At 36.5% G+C, this 23,456-nt stretch overlaps 1 protein-coding gene across 1 annotated transcript in view; it reads left to right on the top strand.

The window, feature by feature from the left end:
• Positions 1-23,456, top strand: part of ARHGEF26 (Rho guanine nucleotide exchange factor 26) — a 143,780-nt gene that overhangs the window by 14,540 nt on the left and 105,784 nt on the right. Inside the window, exons 5-6 of the mRNA XM_008008663.3 lie at positions 14,423-14,479; positions 17,796-17,956. Coding sequence (XP_008006854.3) covers positions 14,423-14,479; positions 17,796-17,956 — 218 coding nt within the window. The remainder of the gene's footprint in view (positions 1-14,422; positions 14,480-17,795; positions 17,957-23,456) is intronic.

Here is a 23,456-nt window from a genome sequence, read left to right as displayed (position 1 = left end):
TTGGTTTGCCGCATTTTGTTGAGGATTTTTGCATGATGTTCATTACGGATATTGGCTTGAAGTTTTTTTTCTTTTGTTGTTGTATCTCTGCCAGGTTTTGGTATCAGGATGATGCTGGCCTCATAGAATGAGTTAGAGAGGAGTTCCTCTTCTCCATTTTTTTTTTTTTTTTTTTTTTTTTGAAATAGTTTCAGTAGGAATGATACCAGCTCTTCTTTTTACATCTGGTAAAATTTAGCTATGAATCTGCCTGGTCCTGGGCTTTTTTTGGCTGGTAGGCTGTTTATTCCTGCCTCAATTTCAGAAATCCTGATTGATCTCTTCAGGGATATGATTTCTTCTTAGTTCAGTCTTGGGAGGGTATATGTGTTCAGGAATTTATCCATTTCTTCTAGATTTTCTAGTTTATGTGCATAGAAGTATTTACAATGTTTTCTGATGGTGGTTTGAATTTCTGTGGGGTCAGTGGTAATATCCCCCTTGTCCTGAAATAATGTTAATGGTCATAGTTCCCAGTTTGGGTTGGTCATATGTGAAAGGGATTTGAGGTTTTGAAACCTCAATGACTTTGAAAAGTAAGTTTTGACCTCTGAAGATTATCTGGAACTCTGCTCAGAGACTAAAACCCTGCTGCATGCAGGTAAATCGCCCAGTGCCTCACTCAAAACAGCAGCACAAACATTAAGCCAGCAGTTCTTGGATCTCTGGGAAAAGCATGTGGGTTTGAAGAAAAATATTGATTGTATTAGTCAGGGATGGAACACTGTGTACTTGTTACAGTTAATGCCAGGTGTGTAGTCAGCTGAACTTCAGGTTTTCCCAAGGGTTCATTCATTAGTAGGACCCCGGAAGTATTTATTGTCTTTCCTTTTAGATATATTTTGACTGGAGTTTTTGCTTTTCCATATCCCCTCCACATCTCCAAGATCATGTACTATGCATGTACTGAGAAATGACTATTGCAACACCAGTGTTTGTTATGTTAGGTTCAGTGATGGAACCAAAGCCATACTTGCCAGCTGTGCCCTGACCCCATTTATTTGCCATGGGGTGTGTTTGTGTAATTTCCATCACCTTGAAATGCCAGATACCTTTGGAAAGGGTGTTCTCTGTTCAGCACCTAATAGAGTCATCCTCTACTGCACTCTTCTTTTGTACTTGCTGACATGTGGCTTTATCAGTAATCTTGTCATTGGAATGTTTCTTCAGTTTGCTTAAAAATTTTGAACTCTGTAGTCAGAAATGGTTTGACTTCTTAAAGTATTCTAATTTTAATTGAAGTATTTTAACTAAAGTATTTTAATTTTAATGAAAGTGTTTTAACTAAAGTATTTTAATTAAAGTATTTTTCAGCTCTGTGCTTAGTGTGGCTAACAGTGCAAAGGGAGATCTAGAATTCAGACCTCAGTCTTTGGTTCTGGGCTCAGCTCTTAAGGCATGCATAGTGTACCTGTGGGAGACTTTCTGGAATTGCAGGATGAGAAAGGAAGATTTGAAAAGCAGGAATTTTATTATAAATATCATTTTATTCCATTGAAAATATAGCAGACACTTTGGCATCTTAGTAGTTTGATGTGATGGGACTTCTTATTTTAGAATTTACACTGTGCTTATTGTGAAAGACATACCATTTTCTAGTACAAATCAGAGCTTAACAAATGTAATATACCTTAAAGTCATTCTGTTTGCAGAAATGCTGAATGGATTTAAACTTATTCTTTTCCCTAAATTTTTACATTTGTCTGAATTTTCAGTTGTTTGTGACTTGTTGCTTAAAATAGTACTTTTTGCAGTTTTATGATTTTTCATTTACAGTTTGGCAATGCAGCAGTCTCAAAATATTATTTTTTTTTTACTTTAGATGGTGACTAAAACCTTTTACCATTTTTTTGTGTGTGTGTAAGATATGGAAAATTATTTTCACTTTTTATAGCTGGCTCCCATTTAGCTTACATATAGTTTAAACAGTTAGAACTGCAGGCACATACTAGTCCACACTTTTAAGTTGGCCTGTGGGTCTTCTGAAATCCTTGTGTCCTTGTAAATAGAAATAGAGGCCCATGTGCCTAGACCTGAGACCCATGGTTTGGATATTTGTCGCCTCTAAAACTCACATGAAAATTTAATTCCTAATATAGCAGTATTGAGAGGTGGAGCCTTTAAGAAGTGATTAGATCATGAGGACTCTGCCTGCATGAATAGATTAACAGTCACAGATTACTGGGCTAATGGATTAATGAGTTATCATGGGAGGGGAACAGGTGGCTTTATAGGAAGAGGAAGAGAGACCTGAGCTATCTCGTTAGCATGCTCAGCTTCCTTGCCATATGATACCCTGCACCACTTCGAGGCTCTTCAGAGTGTCCCCACCGGCAGGAAGGCTCTCACCAAATGTAGCCCCTCAGCCCTGAACTTCTTAGCCTCTATAACTGCAGGAAATAAATTCCTTTGCTTCATAAATTACTCAAGTTCAGGTATTCTGTTTTAAGCACCCCAAAATGGACTAAGAAACACCCTAATTAGAATTACTACTCTAGCTAAGAGAGATAAAGGTGGGGGACTACTTAGCTTGAGCCAGGGACTGGGCTCTGTGTGTAGTCTTGCTTTTTATGCATAATTAGATTATGGCATTCTCTTAAAGTTTCTGAAAATTAACTTGACTTATGTAAGACATATATAATGTGTCCTTCATGTAGAGAATAATTCAGACATTTTGGACCAGGTGCAGTGGGTCCCGTCTGTAATCCCAGAACTTTGGAAGACTGAGGCAGGAGGATCTCTTGAGCCCAGGAGTTTGAGATCAGCCTGGGCAACATAGTGAGACCCCCATCTCAAAAAAAAAAAAAAAAAAAAAAAAAAGAACAGGAAGAATAATTGAAACATTTCAGGTAAGACTAAAGGCTGTTTTGGTCATTTGTGCAATCCCAGTCTCTATCTCCTTCTCCATAGATATGCTGCTCTCAATTTGGTAATACTCTTCTGAAAACCCACATATATACATTTAAGGAAACAATATAGATTACCCATATTTATGTAAATACACAGATTATTTATGCTACACAGCTTGCTTCTCTTCTGAACTTTGTGTCTTATAAATCATTTTGTATCGACACATGATTTACAGTGTTATAACTCTGCATTAATACATAGGATGGATGTGCATTTTAGCCATCTTTACTGGGGGAGTATCATACATGCTTTAAGAATCTAATAAAAATTGTGAGCCATAGGCTTTCTCTGTAGAAAAATACATACATATATACATGTAAATTTTTTTTATAATTTTTGTTTTGTTTTTTCAGTTTTAGTTGGAGAGTATCTTTTTCTTGACTTTATTTCCAAGTACTAGGAGCACCTTAGTGTAGCTTTTTATGTATTGAGTATAGTTTCCATGTTGATAATATCACTTTAAAAAGTTTTTCTGTATCTGAATTGTTGCAGTGTTGGAACTTCATATAACTCCTAATAATATAGGCAGAGATTGAGGAAAGAACTACTCTGGTTGGAGCTGAGTAATTAAAGGACAACTGAGTGACAGATCTGCCAATATTTATGAAATTGATTCTTCTGAGAGAACAATGAAGTGTTGGGATATGGGGGTGTATGCGCCAGTTGCCCTAGGGTAGGCAGAGATCAGAAATCAGGTGCTCCAAGAAAGTAGGAGGAGATGAAAACACGGTTAGTTAATTCTTAAGGGCATAACTACAAAAGCAGATGTTTCAACTGCAAACCTATAACAGGGTCCAAATAGAGAGGGTCTTCTTATTTCATTGAGTAGAAAATCAATGAGAGAGGTTGATGAATTCATTGTCTTCATCAAGGGCCTGCCCCACATGAAGTTCTCTCTATGGCAGGCCTTGGAGATAGAGCAAGAACAGACTCCACCTTGCATTCATGTCCTTATAAACACCCTGAATGGCAAGACAGACGTCAGCAATCAAACCATCCCATAGATAAATGCATAATTACTATTGTGGTAACGCTGTGAAGGACTTACTGGTGCTGCTGCAAGAGAAGAGCACCTGTCTGGGTAAGGTGCAGCCAGTGGAGAGCAGGTGTCAGACGTGAGCTGTCGTCTGGAGGGTCCAGGATGATAGCTGGTGGGGCACAGTTGGGGAGTGGCAGGATAGAAGAGTCCCAGGTAGATAAAATGTCATGTGCACAGACCCTTTAGGGTGATGGTGGGTAAGAGGAGTTGGGATAAGGCCAGTGCAGCTGGAACGTCTTGATCACCTTTGTGGATTTTTCCTCATTCCTCTGTTCTCTAAATGTTGAAGGGTCCCTGAGCTCATCCTTGGGCCTCTTCTCTTACCTGCACTCATGTGATGGTTTTATCAATCTTGTACTTTTAAGTATATCATGTTCTCTGATGACTTCCAAGTTGTTGCTCACTGTGAAATCAAATTAAATTGTGGACTTATTCTCAACTAGCTATTTCTTTTGGGGAGGTGGAAGGGATACATTCAAGAATAATAGCAGTCTGTAGCAATACAGCATAATTAGATAGAAGAGAAGACTCAGGGATGTTGAGGAGTTCTGAATAACTGCGTAGAAAGGCTTTCTCATACTGACTTTAGATTTTAGACTCATCTGTGGGATTCTTGTATTTGCCCTGTTAAGCTTAATGTATCCTCTTGTGGGGTCTCCTTCCTCAGTCCAAAGATGGGGCTATTCCTCAGGGCCACATTCACACAGTGGTTGGTCTCCATGATGATTGGAGAATATTGTCACTTTCAAAATTACTATTGAATCTTTAAATATGGAATAAATTCTTAAAAATTTGTTACTCAAATTTTGTGGATTTATCTGGAGCACATATAGCCTGTTGATTCTCTAGATTATTAGCCTGTACTCTAATATCTTAATATTAGGATGTTTATAATCTATATTTCTATTATTTTGAGGAGATGAGAACTATACAGTCAGTGGACAACTTCTGCAGCAGGAAGTATTATTGATACTAAAATAAAATTGCAGATTAATCCCAGCACTTTGGGAGGCCGAGACGGGCGGATCATGAGGTCAGGAGATCGAGACCATCCTGGCTAACATGGTGAAACCCCGTCTCTACTGAAAAATACAAAAAACTAGCCGGGCGAGGTGGCGGGCGCCTGTAGTCCCAGCTACTTGGGAGGCTGAGGCAGGAGAATGGCGTAAACCTGGGAGGCAGAGCTTGCAGTGAGCTGAGATCCGGCCGCTGCACTCCACCCTGGGTGACAGAGCGAGACTCCGTCTCAAAAAAAAAAAAAAAAAAAAAAAAAAAATCGCAGATTATTTCCCTCTTTATAGGGAATAATCCTATCCAACTGTAATAATACAAATATGGAGCAATTTGCACTTTGCATGGTTAGAAACCCTGCTTCTGGTAGTGGAGTGCAAAGGAGTCTGATTGTTGTGTGCCCACCTGGGCCACGGGGAGCCCTTATATCCACATGGGTCCAAAGTCTCTGAATGAGCAGACTGAGTTGCAGAATAGCTGTTAGCTCTGGGATCATCACAGTATTGATTTATTTACATGCAGTTAAATTACTGACCAAATATTTGCAGGAGACTTATTGTGTACCAGGATTGTGTTAGGTAATTTCAGATACAGTTTATGTAGTCCCCAGGACAATGCCACGAGGGTAAGTACAAATTCTTTACATTGTAACAAGTCAGCTGAGAGGCTAGGATGTTAAATGCTGCTGCTGGTTAAGGTCTTGAGATTACTTAGAACAGCCTCTGCAGTGACCTCAAAAAATGAATACATGTACCTAGGGCTCTGCAAGAGCAGGAACTATATTTCTCCCAGGTGCTCAGCCAATAATGTGACTGCAACTCTGCCTGTGGACTCTTTTCTCGTCTCATGAATTGGCTTATTTTCCCTTTTTACTATGCTTGTCTTTTTCCTGAAAGCTCCGGCATACTCAGTTTCTGAGTTCTTTTTTTTTTTTTTTTTGAGATAGTTGCCCAGGCTTGAGTGCAGTGGCACGATGTCAGTTCACTACAACGTCCACCTCCGGTAAGCGATTCTCCTGCCTTAGCCTCCTGAGGAGCTAGGATTACACGTGCCCGCCACCATGCCGGGCTAATTTTTGTATTTTTAATAGAGACAGGGTTTTGTCATGTTGGTCAGGCTGGTCTCGAACTCCTAGGTTATCTGCTCGCCTTGACCTCCCAAAGTGCTGGGATTACAGGCATGAGTCACAATGCCAGGCCTCTGAGTTCTTGTAACTTACACTTGAGGCTGTGTTAACAGCCCCGTTCTGCCCTCAAGTCACTCTTTCAGCTTCCAATGTATTTTTGAAAGGATGTAGGCCAAAATGCCAAAGTGAGTGACACAGTTTAGTTGCCCAGTTTAGTTCCTTGAGAGAGAGGGGATTATATTGGCTTAGCTACTTTGTCCCCACTTAATAGGTCACTAGAACATGTATTGTCATTTAGCCAGGTGCTTAACGAACTCTGCTCCAGTCAGCTTTGGTTGGCTTCCATGATGTACTGCGGCACAAAACGTGGTCCCTTGGGGCCGCTTCTTTTGCAGAGGCTGTAAGTAGAATGTTTTTTCTTGTAGAGGTCATTGGGAGTGTTAAACAACATGACTGACTGACTTTTGTCTAGTGTGAATTTATACATCATAGAGTGGACATTGTAACCATGGTCTTTATCAGCCACTTAACATGATAAGAAATATGTTCTGCCTTGTAAACCAGTATGTGTGTCTGAACGTATGTGTTTGTACATGTGTATGTGTGTATATATCTCAAAGAAATTTTACAAGGCAGGAGTTACTTTATACTTCTGCTTGCAGTGTACTATAGTATTTTAATTTTTTTCTGTTTGTTACATTTAAATAGATAACGATCACTTTACCATAAGACTTTATTTTGCATTCACTGACAGTTTATAACTTATAATTTGAACAGTGCTAATATCTGACTCCAAAATTAATTTGTTTTCCACTGCATTGTAGTGAATGAGGCAAACAAAACAAGGCTAAAACCCAGCCTACCCTCTAGGTGCTTAGAACCTAGAGCAGAAGACAATAGAAATGAAATGTCTAAATGATATTTTGAAAGGATGTAGGACAGAATGCCAAAGTGAAAGACACAGTTGGAATCACAGAAAGCAGTGAAGTGAAGGTGAGAAAAGTTTTGTCTATGGGATGTGACTTAAACTAGTGGGGCTAATTGGGCAGAAGAGTAGAAAATAAAAGTAATGAAGGTATAAATCACTTGAACAAAGCTTTTTCTTTTTTTTTTTTCTTTTCGGTAGACATAGGAAACAGGATTTCATCATGTTGGCCGGGTTGGTCTCGAACTCCTGGCCTCCCGTGATCCACTTGCCTCGGCCTCCCAAAGTGCTGGGATTACAGGCGTGAGTCATTGTGCCTGGCCAATAAAGCTTGATAGTAGCAAAGGGAAGAAGAGAGATAGGAATTCTGTGTCTGTTTCTCAGAACTCCGTACAATAAGATAATTCCTGTCCAAAGAAACCACTCTGCTTTGTACATCTAATGCAAAGCATCAGTTTACTCTATTATCCATTTTTCAGAAACAGATTTTGCTCAGGTTAGATTTTTATTGCAAAACCTCAGAAATTCACTGTCGCTGTTGTTCTAAGTAGCTTATTATTTTGGAGTTTGTCATTCCTATCCACTTGTCATTTTACAAAATTAGCAAACAAAAATAAAATAGCAACTAATATGTTGGCATCATCTTTAGAAACAGGTATTCTTTTCTTCTGCAAGAGAGGAACCTCAGACCTGTTCTACTTTCCTTAACCCCTTGACTCATACCTTCACTATGTGTAAGTGGCGTCATTCTCAGTTACACAGACTCTTAACAGGCCTTTCCTCCTTTATCTCTCATGCTTGCAGATCGGCCTGTCATCACTCATTTTCAGCACTGTCTCATAAGCCATTGCTCAGTTTAGACTTGATTAAAATCTTTCTTTCTTACTGCCTCCCTTTACCTTAGCTTCTAATTTCTTTTATCTACAGGTGGTCATCTCTCCTTTCTCTAGTTTCTCTTTGGGGCAGCAACAAAGAAATAGAGGTATTTATTGGCACCCTTGAACAGTTCTACTTGTCTGCCCTACTCCAGTTTTCTTTCTTTTTTGGGAGAGGATGTTGAAGTAGTATTTTAGTTTTTGTTATTCAAAGTGTTGCTTTAATTGCAAAGCCAAGACGTATTTATACAGAAAAATCAGAAAGTACCAATAAATAAAAATAAAAAAAATTGAACTATCTCTTTCTATTCAATCACTATTAACATTTTTGTGTATAACTTTTCAGATTTAAAAATATATATAGAGAGGGGTTGTCTTTTATGCAAAAATCAATAATGTAGTAATAGTTTTGTCACTTTTTTCTCTTAATGTTGTAAATATCTTTTCATGTTATTAAGCCTGCTGTTTTATCACCTTTTTTTCTTAACAGTGTTATGAATGACCTTCCATGTCATTAAATATTCTTCTACAACAACCTTTTTAAAGCCCGCATACTAGTTCCTCAAATAAGTGGATGTTTAGCTCTTTTAACCAATTTCCTGTTGTTAATCATGTGTTTGTTTCTGATTTTTCAATTTAAAATTCAAAATTTAAAGCTGATTAAGTTTTTAAGAATAATTATTTTTGAACTACTGAAGTAAAAGAAATACATTCTCCTTATTAAAAAAAATAAACGTAAGGGTTAAGATTGAAAGCTGCTTGACTTTACCACCATTCCCAACTCCTCAGCTGTTAACCACTGCTATAAGTCTGGTCTATTCCCCAGTATTTTATTAAATAGTGCACGTTTAAAAATTGATAATCTTTGGTTAAATTATAGAATTGCGCTTTACCCTGAATTTATTCCCTTTCATCCTTGCTAATTCTGTGTCATTAGCTTTTCATGTATTTGTTAACCTCATTTTCTCTTCTTAATTTAGCTGATAGATACATGAGAACTGGATCTCTTGTTCATTTGGGGGATAGAGAATATATTTTGGTCCAGGCTCAGTAACCCACAGCAGGGAATGCAAGTTAGAGAGAGCCACAAGTAAAAGAGAGGAATTTGTTTGGTGGTAGAAATGTCAGGATTAATCAACAAGTTAAATGACCAGGGAGCCCTGCTGACAGCTTAGCTTTCACTAAGCCAGGAAGCCAATGAGAGATGTTGTTTCTGGGGCATTCAGGGGGAGGAACTTAATTTAGGAGAAGAGTAGCTTGGACAGCTCTTAAAAAACTCTGAAGTTTTAGAAGGCAGTGTGCTACAACGATGAAGAGCTCAGGCTTTGGGGGTGGACAAGCAGACCCAAGTTTGAATCTCAGTTTTCCACTTATTAGGGTGAATGACTTAACTCTTCTGTGTCTCCGTTCTTTATTTGTAAACTAGGGATAGTAATGCCTTCCTCACAGAATTGTTATAGGGTTTAGATGCATGGAAGGAACAGTACCTGGTTCATGGTAAACATTTGATATAATGGTAGTTTGAGAAATAAATTAAGAACCAACCAGAACTCTGAATCAGGAATTGACGTGGGTAGCAAGCTAGTGAGTGCTGGCTACAAATGAAGTAATGCGTGTTTATCTCCTAAATGTATGAAGCACAACAGTTCATTCTTGTGCATTTAATTACTTATCTGTAGTTTGTATTCTCGGCTTCATGTCTGTATTGAAATAATTTGGGTTCATTCAGGAATCCTGGCTCTGTCTGTAGATGGTGATGCAGGCCATAGAGGAGCAAATGTCCTGGCCTGCTTTATCTGAGTTTTCCATTATTTTATCAAACTCGATGTTGTCTGCTTGAGGCTGAGTACTTGCTATTTCTTGAGATCCAAATACATTTTTGAGGATTGCAGAATTAAGCTTAACAACAGGACATCAGAGAGATCAGCTTTCTGAACTAATAAATTTGGAGGTCATTGGCATATTACCTGATGCATTTTTAAATTAAGCATATGATTTTATGATATGTGCTATTATCCTTCTACTTTTTCTTTTCTTAAAAAAAGCATTCTCCCTTTCTGATAACCCACCACTTCCCAAAAGGATGACCCATCTTGACCTCATATGTAGTGTTTGGTTATGCAAATCTCTGGTCCTTTGAAATTTGTATTCTGTGGCAGCACCTAGTTAGGTAGAGTGATGTCTTAGAACCTTTCCTTGTGGATGTAGTGGGGTTAAAGAGAGCCTGTTGGGTCTGGTTACAGAGGACACTCTTTCTGGACTCTGGCAGATTTTTCATTTTAGGGATTTCAAGCATACTCTCAAACTGCTGCTGTTCCCATGTTATTTACAGTGAAAGAACTCTAGCTCATTTGTAATTCAGGGACTACTCAGGTTGCATTAGGTCTGCAGAAAGGACCTGAAAGTGATTGTGTCCTGTGGTATAATTTCACTTTGAAATCCCTTCCCATTTGAGCTCTTGAGAAAGGAAGTCTGTAAGTAGAGAATCACCAATGGACATGAAAAACAAGCTTATTTTCAGCAAATGAGTAAAGTCCATTGAGTCTTAGCTCAGATGGGTGCTCAGTATAAATTAGTGCTTTATGGAGACAGAGTGATCTTGGATTGTAAATCTAATGTAATTTTTACCTGGCTACATTTTTGAGTCTTTTTGGTTGGTGAGGCTTTTGGAGTCTTCCCATCTGTTTTCCCTAGCTGGTGGTCAAAAATAGAAGGAATGCACATTCATCTAGAAACAGTGTCAAGTCATGGAGGGTCTGAGAACAAAGAGGGTGTCAGAATGTAAATATCCCTCTTTACTTCACAGAAAATGATTATCTGATCAGTTAAGGGACTGGTGCTAATCTTGGTTCTCTCCACAGCTGTAGGACTGGCTAGATCCATAGATAAGTTCTGTGTAAATGACAATTAGAGGATCTATTTGGGGCTTAGAGAACTTGGCTCATAACCTATTCCAGTTAGTGGAGTCAAAGACCAATAAATATTACACAGAGTTTATAGTTCTTTTACACATTTCTCTGCAAGGTGGAGATGCTTAGCGTAACTGGAACGAGTGTAATAATGGACTCACAGTCTAAAGCTTGTCTGTTCCTTCTTAGGGTATTTATCTGAGAAGCTCAGACCTGCAAGGTACTTTAGTTTGGGCTGCCATAACAAAATAGCATAAATTGGGTAGCTTATAAACAACAGAAATTTATTTCTGACAGTATCGGAGGCTGGAAAGCCCCAAATCAAGGCAGATTTGGTGTTTGGCAAGGGGCTGCTTTCTGGCACTTAGTGCCTTCTTGCTACATCTTCACATGGTAGAAGGGTTAGGGGTTTCTCTGGGGCCTATTTTAAAGGGTATTAATCCCATTCATGGGGCAAAGCTTAATCACTTCCTGAAAGACTCCACCTCCTAATACCATCACCTTAGGGGTTAGGATTCCAATATATGAATTTGGGAGACCACAAACATTCAGACCATAGCACAAGGTATCAAAAGGGAAACCGGCATGATTTTAGATGGAGTGTCTAATAATTACCTTTTGGATCTATACTTTGGGAGCTTACCCGTTTACAAATTTCATAACCTATGTTTTGGGTCTAACTAGACAGTATCATATCCATAGAAGAAATATCTTTTAGTGTTCTTTATTAGGTTTAGTGAATTATTAATTTCTATCTCATTTTGACATGCAAAATTTTTCAGTTATAAAGATCACAGGTCAAGAATTTCAGCATCCATTATACAGTAAATTTGTAATTATGAATTTAAAACTATTATAACGTTAGCGAGTTCTGTGCATTCACTGTCTTAATAAGGCACAGATATATGCTCATATTTTTAACATGTCAAAACTGTAGTATTGTTCACTGTCATTTTATTTGAATTATTTTCTATCTACTTAAAATGTTAAAGATATTGACATATGTTCATATATTCTCTTTAAAATTCAGAATCCACAGATTTGAACAGTTTTGTGAATTGGCTGGATTATACAAAATCAAGAACCTCACATTAAATCCAGTTCTTACTGCTTTGTTAAAAACTACTTTTGCAGTTCTACTTGTCGATGACATATTTGAATAAGAAATTTAAACCAGTGAGGAATAAGAAAGTTCAAATGAGGTTGCTTTGACTGTCTGTGTGTTTAAAGGAGTATTGCTTTGGCTGTCTACGTCTTCCCATTTGTACCTAGCTGAAGCTGGTATGAAATGTATATTTTAAAAATGAAGCCAGACGCGGTGGCTCACGTCTGTAATCCCAGCACTTTGGAAGGCCGAGGCGAGCAGATCACCTGAGGTCAGGAGTTCCAGACCAGCCTGGTCAATATGGTGAAACCCCCTCTCCACTAAAAATACAAATATTAGCCAGGCACCGTGGTGCACACCTGTAATCTCAGCTCCTCATCCTCAGGAGGCTGAGGCAGGAGAATTGCTTGAACCTGGAAGGTGGAGGTTGCAGTGAGCCGACATAGCGCCACTGCACCCCAGCCTGAGCGACAGAGTGAGATTCTGTCTCAATAAATAAATAAATAAGAAAAAGGAGCCTGTACAATTTTAATTTCTTTCACCTTATATATCAAGTAAGACTCGTAGGTTTTAGAAGCTGGTATATTATATTTTCTTGCCCACAAATGGAGACAATAGAAACACTTGAAGAAATGTGATAAATTTGACAATACTTTAGATTCTCTTAGCAAAAATTGGTAAACTTCAAAAAGGATGTATATGTTAAGACTGTAGGTATAAACGTGTGTTTTTCATGCTAAAAAAGCCTGGAATGTCAAGTGATTTTTACTTAAGTTTACAGATAAGGTCACTGTTTCTGAATTTGAGAATTTTCAGAGGTATTTCCTATGAAAAACTTTTGTACACATTCTTTCTCCTTCTTTTCTTCCTTTTCCTTTCTTCCTCCCTCCTTTCCTCTCTGCCTTTCTTTCTTCCTTATTTCCGTTTGATGTTATTCACCTACATTTTCATTCTCCCCTGATTGTCTCTTCTCTACTCTCTCTCAGTCTTCTTGGGGTCCCCTTTTCAAATCATTCTTCCCCTTTTCAGATCATTCTCTCCCCTCCTGGGCTTCATCTCTCCACCTTGATCAGTCTCTGAAATCTTCTTGCCTGTTCATGACCTTCTACTCCAGACACCTGCTGTATGGTACCACTTAATTTGGAGTTGACTGTGGAAGGATGCCTCAGGTGGACAAAATGACTCTTCTGGGCCTCGGAGGAAGAATCTGGAGAGCCTGTTCTGTTACAGGGCATGGAAGGATGGAGACAGGAGCACAGGCCCAGGAGCAGCAGCCTGGCAGCCAGCGATGAGGAGCTGCTTTGTCATAACTTAGAGGAAACTTTCAGGCTCCCCAAATGTGCGACCCTTCAGTTTTCTTAATCAGAGTACAAGAATGCTTCCCGGAATCTCTTTCTAGCACCATAGTTTTGCTAGTTCCTTACTGATGGCTTTTTTATTAAAGGAATATTTTACTATCTGTCATGTTAGTATTAGTGAAAGATTATAATTCTGTATATTAATGCTTTATCTTTGTCAAAACTACCTTCTCTTTCCCTTCAAAGGAGCAAGTACTTTAGTTGTGGGTTTGCCCTCTCTGTTGATTGGACAGAGTACTCTTAATTCCTCAGTAAACTAACTGTCATCTGTGTAGGTCTCTAAGCCCAGGTTTTTCATTCTCTTCTCAAGATTTTTTGGGTCTGAACCTCATTTGGGTGGAGATGCCACTGGCATGGAAATTCTTGCTGGTGACCTCACCTGCAGAGATTGTGGGCATGACACCTGTATATCTATCTGCCGGGCTTTGGGTCATGCCGGAAATCCTGTGAAATTCCTCATCAGGGTTAACCAAAGGGAGCAGCTCTGAAGGGTTACATTCTTCTGGCCAGTCTCCTCCCTTATTAAAATGTGTAAAGAATCCTTTTTAACCATGAATTCTTGCTGACAGGCTGACCCAGGGTCAGGATGGTGGGTAAAGCTAAGAACATTCCAAGACACATGTGGACTAAAAAAACACATGAAAACTGGTACAGACTTGGTATTAGAAGGGGTCTTAGTGATGCTAGCCCAACCCTTAAAATGGGGTGCCTTTCATATAAAGTAGGGGGTACCTAACCAATAATGTTGACTAAAAGCATTAGCCCTGGAATTGGACCGGCATCGATGCAGATCCTGGCCTTGTTACCTATTAGCTACGTGCTCTTGGATCCTAAGCCTCAGTTGTTACCCCCATCTGTGAAATGGGGAAAAGAACAGTATTGGCTTTCTAGAGTTTGTATGAGGATTCAATGGGAAAAAGTGTGTAAAATGCTTAGTATATTTTTTGGCACACTATAAATATTTAGTAAATAATTGCTGATTAATTAATAATAATTTGATGAATTCAACATTTTGTATAGTTTATCTTAATTCATTTTTGAAGGGCGTAGAGTTATGCCTTGAATAATAAGGAAACTTTTAAAGTATTGATAAATGAGTCAACTCTACTTTGCTTTTTCTCCTAGGTGAAAAGAAATGGATTATCTCAGACAGTAAGCCAAGAGGAAAGAAAGAGACAAGAGGTATGTTTCTATCGAGCAGCTGCTTTAGAGCTCTGAGTGTGCGTGTCAGTCTCTGCTCTTTTGTGTTTTCACTTTTTGTGTGCACTTGTTCAGTGTTGTCCTTTGGAAATTGTATTTGTTTAACAAAAGCAGTAAGTGATCATTTTAAAGTAAAGCTACACATAAGCCCACAGGAAAAAAAAAATTTTAAATATCTCAACATCACTCAACATCATTTGATTTTAAACAACAAAGTCCGTAGTTGGTATTTAAACTGAGAGAAGTAATGATAAAGAATGAAACCAACGTTGGATCCTAGAACTGAAAAAGGATGTTTATGGAAAAACTGATCGTCACATTAGTCTGTAGACAAATGTAGCCTATTTATGTAAGATACCCTAGGTTAGGGAAAGCTGGATGAAGCATACAGGGGACTCTGAACACTCTTTGCAAGTTTTCTATAAATTTAAAATTATACCAAAATAAAAAGTTTATTTAGTTAAAAAAAAACAGGTTAATAATGGAGTTTTACAACTTGAAGTTTAAATCAATGCAATTTGAGAAAATTGCATATTGTAATAATATTGTGAAGCTCTCAAAGCATTTTCCTCTTGCTTCATGCATATTAGTGTGTGTGTGTGTGTGTGTGTGTGTGTGTGTGTGTATGCGTGCATATGCATGCATATAAATTGATTCCACAAAGGACACAAGGATGTCCTTTTTTTTTTTTTTTTTGGTTGGCATTAAGAATAAAGCAAAATTTAAGGGTGCAGTATAGTGCCATTTTTCCAAGTTTTTAAAAAATAATAGTATAGAACTTTGGTGTACCTATCCACTGAGAATTAACAAATGTATAACAATTGTAATTTTTCTCCTTTTTTAAAAAGAACATAAAACTGGTAGTGTAGAAGGCCTGCATTCTCTTCCTTAGTTCCATTTCCTTCCTTTCCTCCCCAGAGACAACAACTGGTACATATACTTCCAGCCTGTGTTTTAAAATTATGTATAACCTACACACACATATTTGTGCATGTGTGTGAAAATGTATAGGTATGACATTATTCTGTGCATATTTTTTGGTTATTTGTTTTTTACAATCAACATTATTTTTGAGATTATTCATGTTAACGCATATGAATCTAGATCATTCATTTCAATCATCATATAGTATTCTCTTCTATGAACACCACCTTTAAAGATTTTTTATCTATTTTTCCAATGCTGGACAGTAGATGGGACTTTTTCCTTCACTGTTAACATTGTGACATAAAAATGTTTCCCTCTCCTTGTGGCTAAATTTAAGAGCTCCTCCAAGGTATTAATCCCATTTGAACATTTCTGTTCTTTTAAACCTTATGTATTTAAACCTTGCCTATTTCTATCATATTCTGAAAATATTTATTCAGACTTTCTATTCCTATATAGCTATTTCTACCTGCTGTATATAACCTAATTTGCTTTTAAAGAGTTGATAGTATTATTGCAGGATATTTTAGCAATTATTTTATTAAACGTATTATAATAAACTACCAATTATTTACCTTTTCTATGATCTGTTATAAATAGTTCATTATGTCTTTTTGCCCAGTTTGGATATTTGGATTAGATTACACACTCTCTCCTTGATGTAATCAGAAGTAAAGAGTGAGAAAAGTGGGGGAAAAGAAGGAATGAAATGACTTCAGACAGCTGTCTCCTGTCACAATTCATTATACACTGAACATCTGTCTGTCCACCAAACTTGAAACATACCTCAAAATTTATTTCAAGGAATCAAGACAAAAGCCAAATGAATGAGACTTTATAACCCTAAATGTTTTCCTTTGGAGATAACAAAGGTTTTATTAGTTTATGCCCTTCAAAAACAAATTAAAATAAATTATGTAAAATGTTGAATTCAGCAGTATTAATTTTTCGTTCTCAAAACCCTCAACACGTAATCACATTAATAAATTAGCATAGTTCAGCATTGAAGAAGTGAAAAATGTCTTTGCTGTTGCAAATATTTTAAGTCATTCCAAGGCATCATATACATCAACACCTGAAATCCATTATTTATGGTCCAGAAGGTAATTTTTTCTTTAATTTGCTTTGTGTATAGTTTTTGGGGGCTATTGTATTGATTGAAAAAATTACACAATATACAGGTTAAGTGAGACTCTTAACATTTTTTAACTCTTTACTCTTCAGATAGTTAAATCACTTAATTTCATGAAACACAGCTGAGGCTAGATTAGCACATTTAAGTAAGACCTAAGTCCCTAAACCTTACAGAAGTTAAAAGTGGAGGTGAACACTGAGATTAGCACTTCTAACCTGATTTCTAAAATATGGAGCACCCATCAGCACCTGCTTGTGCCTTTCCTGCTCCCACCCAGCACAGTACCCTCTGCTCTTTGGGGCAAGGACTTGAAGGGGTGGAGCCCTGGAGATCAGGGTGATGAAAGCAGCATTACCAGGGAGCTTTCCAGGAAGGCTGTGAATCTTAGGCCTGCATTTTCCCTATGTCCCTTTTTAGAGGATCTGAATTTGATTTTGTTAAGGATCTAGATGAATTCCTTACACAGGGCGTTGGAGTCTTATCCACATATGTGGGTTGGTATTTCATCGTTAGTACTTATCAGGAAAACCACTGTGTGCCTGCCACTGAGAGTCTCTGCAGAGAGTCCTTTGCTCCTTCTTGAGACACTGATGAGAGTGGAGAGTGTGACTTGTTGAACAGATGGAATTGCTTTCAATTGTATGAGTTTATATAAAAGAATTCCTGTGGCTGATAAGAACCTTTTGAAGGTAGACACAGTCCTACCAGAATATTTGCTGTTATTGACTGAAATTAGGTTAAGCGTAGAGTGAGGAAGAGCATGACACACAAGAGGGAAGGGAAGGAAGGTGTGAGAAATTTTCTCCAAGTCTCAAGAGAGGACCATAAATCCTTACTTTCCCTAAAGCAGCATGCTTTGAAAGCAGGACTAGAGGAGATGACCCCAAAGGTTAATTAATGTCACACTGAGATTTTATGACATGCTCTAGCTTCCTTCTGTAGATTCTACCCCTTGGCAAAGGCATGACCTCAGGATGTGATGTCAAGTCATCCACATGCTTTCATTTTTTTCATATTTACAGATAGTGATTATTTTTTAAGATTTGGGTAAATGTGTATTATGTAAAGAGAGTAGTTTGGTGATGTTGTTTCTTTAATGCTTCTCTTTTTGTACTTTCCAAGATATTATGCTTGAAAAGTGGAATATCTTGTTATTCTTATAGCAAAATTATGACAGCTATATTTAGTTCTTTAATTAAAATAATTAATAATACAATTATTTGTCCTTCTTACCAGGCTATCTTTGAAGTCATATCCTCTGAACATTCATATCTACTCAGCTTGGAGATCTTGATACGAATGTTTAAAAATTCTAAAGAACTGGGTGATACAATGACTAAAACCGAGAGGCACCATCTTTTCTCCAATATTACAGACGTCTGTGAGGCAAGCAAAAAGTAAGTGCGCTGCACTCTGCCTTTGGTCGTGCCAAGAAGTTGCATACTAATAGACACTTTGTTATCTCTAAAGAAAGGCATTTCAGGTCATAAAGTCTCATTTAATTGGCTTTTGTCTTGATTCCTTGAAATAAATTTTAGATATGTTTCAAGTTTGGTGGATAGACAGATGCTCAGTGTGTAATGAATTGTGACAGCAGATAGCTGTCTGAAGTCACTTTATTCCTTCTCTTTCCCCACTTCACTTGCTCTTTATTTCTGATTGCATCAAGGAGAGGGCCTCAGTTTGGTACTAGTCTGTGATACTCATCCATTTCAGTAAAGAAAGAGTAAACCTCAGGCTTAAGTCTTCTATAGGCAATATCTGGCTACAATTTAATAATATATATTTTAATTATATTTAAGATTTTTTGCTTTACTTTTCGTCATGAAAAGTAGATAAAATCATATAATAAACTTTTATTCATTCAAAACTTATATTTAGCAGTTGTTAAAATTTTCCATATTTACTTATCTATGATTTTTGCTTAAATTTTTCCAACTATATACATAGGATGTTTTACTTATAAATGCTTCACTATTCAGCTCTTATGAATAAGTTTATTTTCTTACATAACTATACCGTTGTGGTCATACTTACGATGATGCTTTTATGATTTTATTCTATTTAATTTTTGTGTGTGCAAGTAATAGATTCACATGTTTTAAAATTCCAAAAATACAAAAGATCCTATAGTAAAATGTCATTCATATACTGTTCCCTGGCCACCTGAAACACAACCACAGTCAACATTTGCTTTCTTGTATATCTTTTTAGTAATACTTTATGATTACGTCAGAAAAAATATGTATATATATATTCTTTTCTTGTTTTTACTTAAATCTTACCATACTATAAACACTGCTCTGCCCCTTACTTTTTTTTTTTTTTTTAACTCTATCCTAGAGATTATAGCATGTCTGCACATTAAAAAACTTTCCTCATTCATTTTTATGGTTTTTTTCCTTGGAATTATTTGTTGAAGAAATCAGGTCATTTGTTCTGTAGAATTTCCCACGAAGCACATAATGTATGGGTGGTAATCAGTACCAGATCCATTAATTCATTAAGGATTGCAAAACAGTATTACTCTAATTTATCGTTCTTTATTCATTTATTAGCCGAAATATTTCTATAAAGGGAAAGGTACATCCGTCTGTTCATATACTCAAGTGGTAAAGTTCACCTTATTCTATTTATTAATGCTCAAATTGTTTCATCTTTGATCTTAATATTTTTTGATTATTTTCTTGCTATATGACATTTTAAGATGTTAAAGGATTATGTTTTACAATTCCTGCTCCAGGCCTGGAATCAGCCATTTCCCCAAGAGCTCTGGTGTCTTTTGAGATGAAGTGGTATTTTAAAACTTCAGTGAGTACCAGGGGTGCTCATTGCTAAGTGGTTTTAGGCTGTTTCAGTAGATAGCCAGAAAAAAAAATTCAAGCTTTTCTCTGTAAAACTAGATATATTCAAAGCCCATAGACAGTCCAAATTTATCAAAGTGTATATATTAAATAGGTACTTTTAAATATATCAATTATACCTCAATTAAGCTTAAAACATGAAAAAGGAAGTCTAACTTCTATTTCCGTCCCCTCTATCCTATTCCCTTCCCATATAGATACTCTTAAATAAGTTGTTTATCTTTGTTTTTTTATAATAAACATATGCATATGTTTATTCCCCTCCCTTTCTTAGATAAATGAAAGCGTATTCTACTTATTTTTCTCAACCCCTTTACTCATGTAACAACATACATTAGAGGTTACTCCTTAGTAGTTTATAGAGATGTTTTACTCCTTTCTCCAACAAGTGACTGTGTAGTAGTTTATTCATCCAGCCCCCTATCTATATGAGCATTAGGATTATTTTCAGCCTTACTGTTACAGAGAGTCTTTCTTTGTGCTTACACCCTGCTATATTTTAGCCATTCTGTCTTTGAGATTTTCTAGAAATAAGATTGCTAGATCAAAGGGTAAATGTGTATACTATTTTGTAAGATACTGCCAAATTCTTCTTCAAAGAAATTGTACCATTTTGCAATACCACCAAGAATAGATGAATGCTTGCTTCCCCTAAGTCTTTCTAGCAGAATATGTTAACAAACTTTTAGATTTTTGTCAATCTGATAGGTAAGAAGGATTATCTGAGCATAGTTTTAGTTAGCATTTCTCTTTTAAGCTTTTCCATGTGAATAAGAGCCATCTGGAACATAGTATGTGTCAGGAAAATACTATTAAACTAATAATATTCCTCTATGATATTGAAACGATTTAAAATTTGAGATAAGCACTAACATTACATCAACAAAAGTGAAGGAAGGAAAGAGGTTTTCTAATGCTCACTGAAACAGAAGAATATTTTCTTTGACTAGATCAGCAGTGTTAACATGTAAGTTTGGGTTCATCAAAGAGAATTATCTGCTTGATAAGAAGGAGAGGGAAAAAGTATTAGCATTTTTTTTCCTGCTCTGAGAAAGACAGACACTGTTAGAGGCATCTTATCTGAAAAAGTTAATACAAGTAGAAATGATGAACATAACTGAGTTTATCAAATACCAAAATATTAGAATCCAGGGTATTCCCTGAAGCTTGAAGGACGTGGATGTTCATTTATTTAGTTATTATTTTAGTTGTCTTTTATGGAATACTTATCATTCATACCAAGCATTATGTTATAGCCTTTTCAGTAGAGTATGTATGTATCCCTAAGTAGACTGCCCTCAATGAACAAAGTCTCAGGATAAATAACAAAAGTATTAATATAGTTCATGGTTAGTAGGCATGTAAAGATCATCACTCTAAGAGGTCAGGAAAACTGAAAGAAAATTCTAAAAGGACTGTAATAGTAATATGGGGTTAGTTTAGTAAACTATGTATACCTATGTAGTGTACAATTATATAACCAATAAAATGCTTTAAAGGAATATTTAATAATATGGGCTTTTTTTCTAATATATTTAGATTTTTAAAGCAGATCTAAAGAGTGGGATTTCATATTGTTTTAGATTTTAATTATTTGAAAGATAATTTATCAAAACATAAAGGATAATTATCTTTAATGAATTATGAGCTATTTTAATTTCTGTCTTTGTACTTTTCTGTAGTTTCAGCTTCTACGATAAACATAATGTAGTTAGAAAAGGAAACACAAGGAAAGGAGAAACAAGCAGTAAGAAATGTGAGCCCGAAATAATACAGGGGAAGTCACTGGATATGGCTGACAAATTCATAATTGGCTAACCTTGAAATAAGTCATTTTATTTAAAGTATAGACTAAAATTTTACTTTAATTTCAATCATTCACAAAATTTAAATCATTTAAGATTTTATTAAAAATTTTTATTTCTGTCATAGCTTATAGTAAGGGGCTATTTTGAACTTTTTTGTCTTTTTTATTTAAAAAAGAAAACTGAGATACTTTTCAGCCTCCATTAAAAGAAAAACAAAGAAATATCTGTATTCTTTACATTTTTATTTTGTTTTCACTTCTAATGCAATACTTTAATATGGATATCTGCCTTTGTGATAATTTGATCTCTGTTATGTTTCAACTAGGAATGTTCAGCTTTTACATGATAACCTTATGTCTATATCATAATAACTTACATTACAAAAGTGTTTTTGATTTCGTTTGAAACACTCATTTCAGATACAGCCCTTTTGAAATTCAAAGTACTCAGAAGATTTGCAAAGGCCATTTCTTGATGTAAGACCTGCTTGTTGAACTTCAAGAGTGACACCCAAGTGTTGACAACTACTTATATATTACTCATGAAAGAGTTTACAGTCCCAAGAAAATGCGAAACAAAATCTTGAATAAAATAAATGATCAGTGTCTGAATTAGATATTACAGAGTAAGAATGGTGTTGTTAAGTATGTCATAACCAGGGCTCTCTTCATTGTTTTATTTTCACCTAATGAAAAATTATACCTATAGGTGATGACATATTTGATATAGGTTGTGATCAGAACATCCTTGACATCCTAATTAACAGTGTGGTATCTAGTCCCCTTCATTGTGGCTTAGGTTGTTGACTGCCCATAAATAACACTAAGATTTATGTAAGTTGACACTGTTTGAAAACAGCAGGGACAACGATCATTCTGACTGTGTGTGTGTGTGTGTGTGTGTATCAGTAGTATGTCTCTGCAAAATTCTTTTCTTCTTTTAAAAAAATTTTCATTTCAGTTAACACTTAGGGCCTCCTATTCTACAAGGCTCCTAAATTCCAAAGCATTTCAACTAGCGGCATCTGCCCAGGGGCTGTTGGTTCTTGGGACCCATGGTGGTTGGTGAACACCCTCCAGTGTATTTGTAGAGGCGTTTCAGGGCACTTTCCTTGAAATGGAAAAGTTTGGGTGGTGTTTACCCGCTAAGGACACTTGGAAATGCATTTTTGGTTGCCCCAGTAGACATGGAGGGCTGTTGACATTAGTAGGTGGGGGCCAGGGTGCCAGGCATCCTACACTTAGGACAGTCCCAGATAAGCATGAATTGTTCCACCCAAATGCCACTAAAGCCCTTTTTGAGATGCATGGATGGAGTAAAAAGAAGACGAATGTCAGAATTTTGACAAAGAAACATTTAAGGAGCCTGTGGGTTGGGACAGAAATGAAGTAAATAGGATAAGAGGAACTGCACAATGTGCATGGATCTTTCTGATGTTCTTTGGCGATAAAGGGTTTGCCTCTCTTACTAACACCTTCTTGTTACTCTCTGTCGGTGCCATGGCCTAACAATTTTTTGTTGTCTAACCCTCCTTAAAAGGAGTGTGTGGGAAGTTAGAATCCTACTGATTGTTTTTACCCTGCCTAAGAAGGGTGATACATTTTCCTTTTGTATGGAATGATTAGAGCTAAATTCTTTAAATTTAGGTAGTGCCTAGATGGCTTTGGGTCAATGTCAGGGAAAAAGCCTTTGACTTCCAACTCTACTTCTTTCTGCTTTAACTGTACCAACTTCTTCCCTCTGACTCAAATTCATGAGCTCTTCCTGGTTTCATGGTCTCCTTGTCTTTTAAGGACCTCAGCTATCTTGAAAGCCTGATCATCTCATGAAAAATGGAGTATTAGATATCATCTTTCAATTAGAAGTGAATAGACTTAATTCATAACTAAACGTCACACATAGTATATACTTTGCTTGTTTTCATATTTCCTTTGATTTTTTGGGGGAATTCTTCCCCCACAAATCTGTGGTTACTTAGGATAATTTATAGATAATTGCTGTGTTAATAGAAAAAGACCTATAAATATGATTAACTTACAGTAATTTGCAACAGAATATGATATAATATCAATTGTTTTTAAATTTAAGATACATCCCTATTAAAAGACTGATACTATTAGGAAAGAAAATTGTCTTTTGTGGAAGACTGAATGTTAACCCTTTTCCCCTATTTAGAAACTCTTAAGGTCTAAATAAAGTCTTTTGTGTTAAAAAGTTTTCTGCAA

Source organism: Chlorocebus sabaeus, chromosome 15 (assembly GCF_047675955.1).
Source record: "Chlorocebus sabaeus isolate Y175 chromosome 15, mChlSab1.0.hap1, whole genome shotgun sequence".
In the NCBI taxonomy this organism is placed as follows: domain Eukaryota; kingdom Metazoa; phylum Chordata; class Mammalia; order Primates; family Cercopithecidae; genus Chlorocebus; species Chlorocebus sabaeus.
The sequence above is the reverse complement of the archived record's forward strand: the minus strand, read 5'-3'. Positions and strand labels throughout refer to the sequence as shown.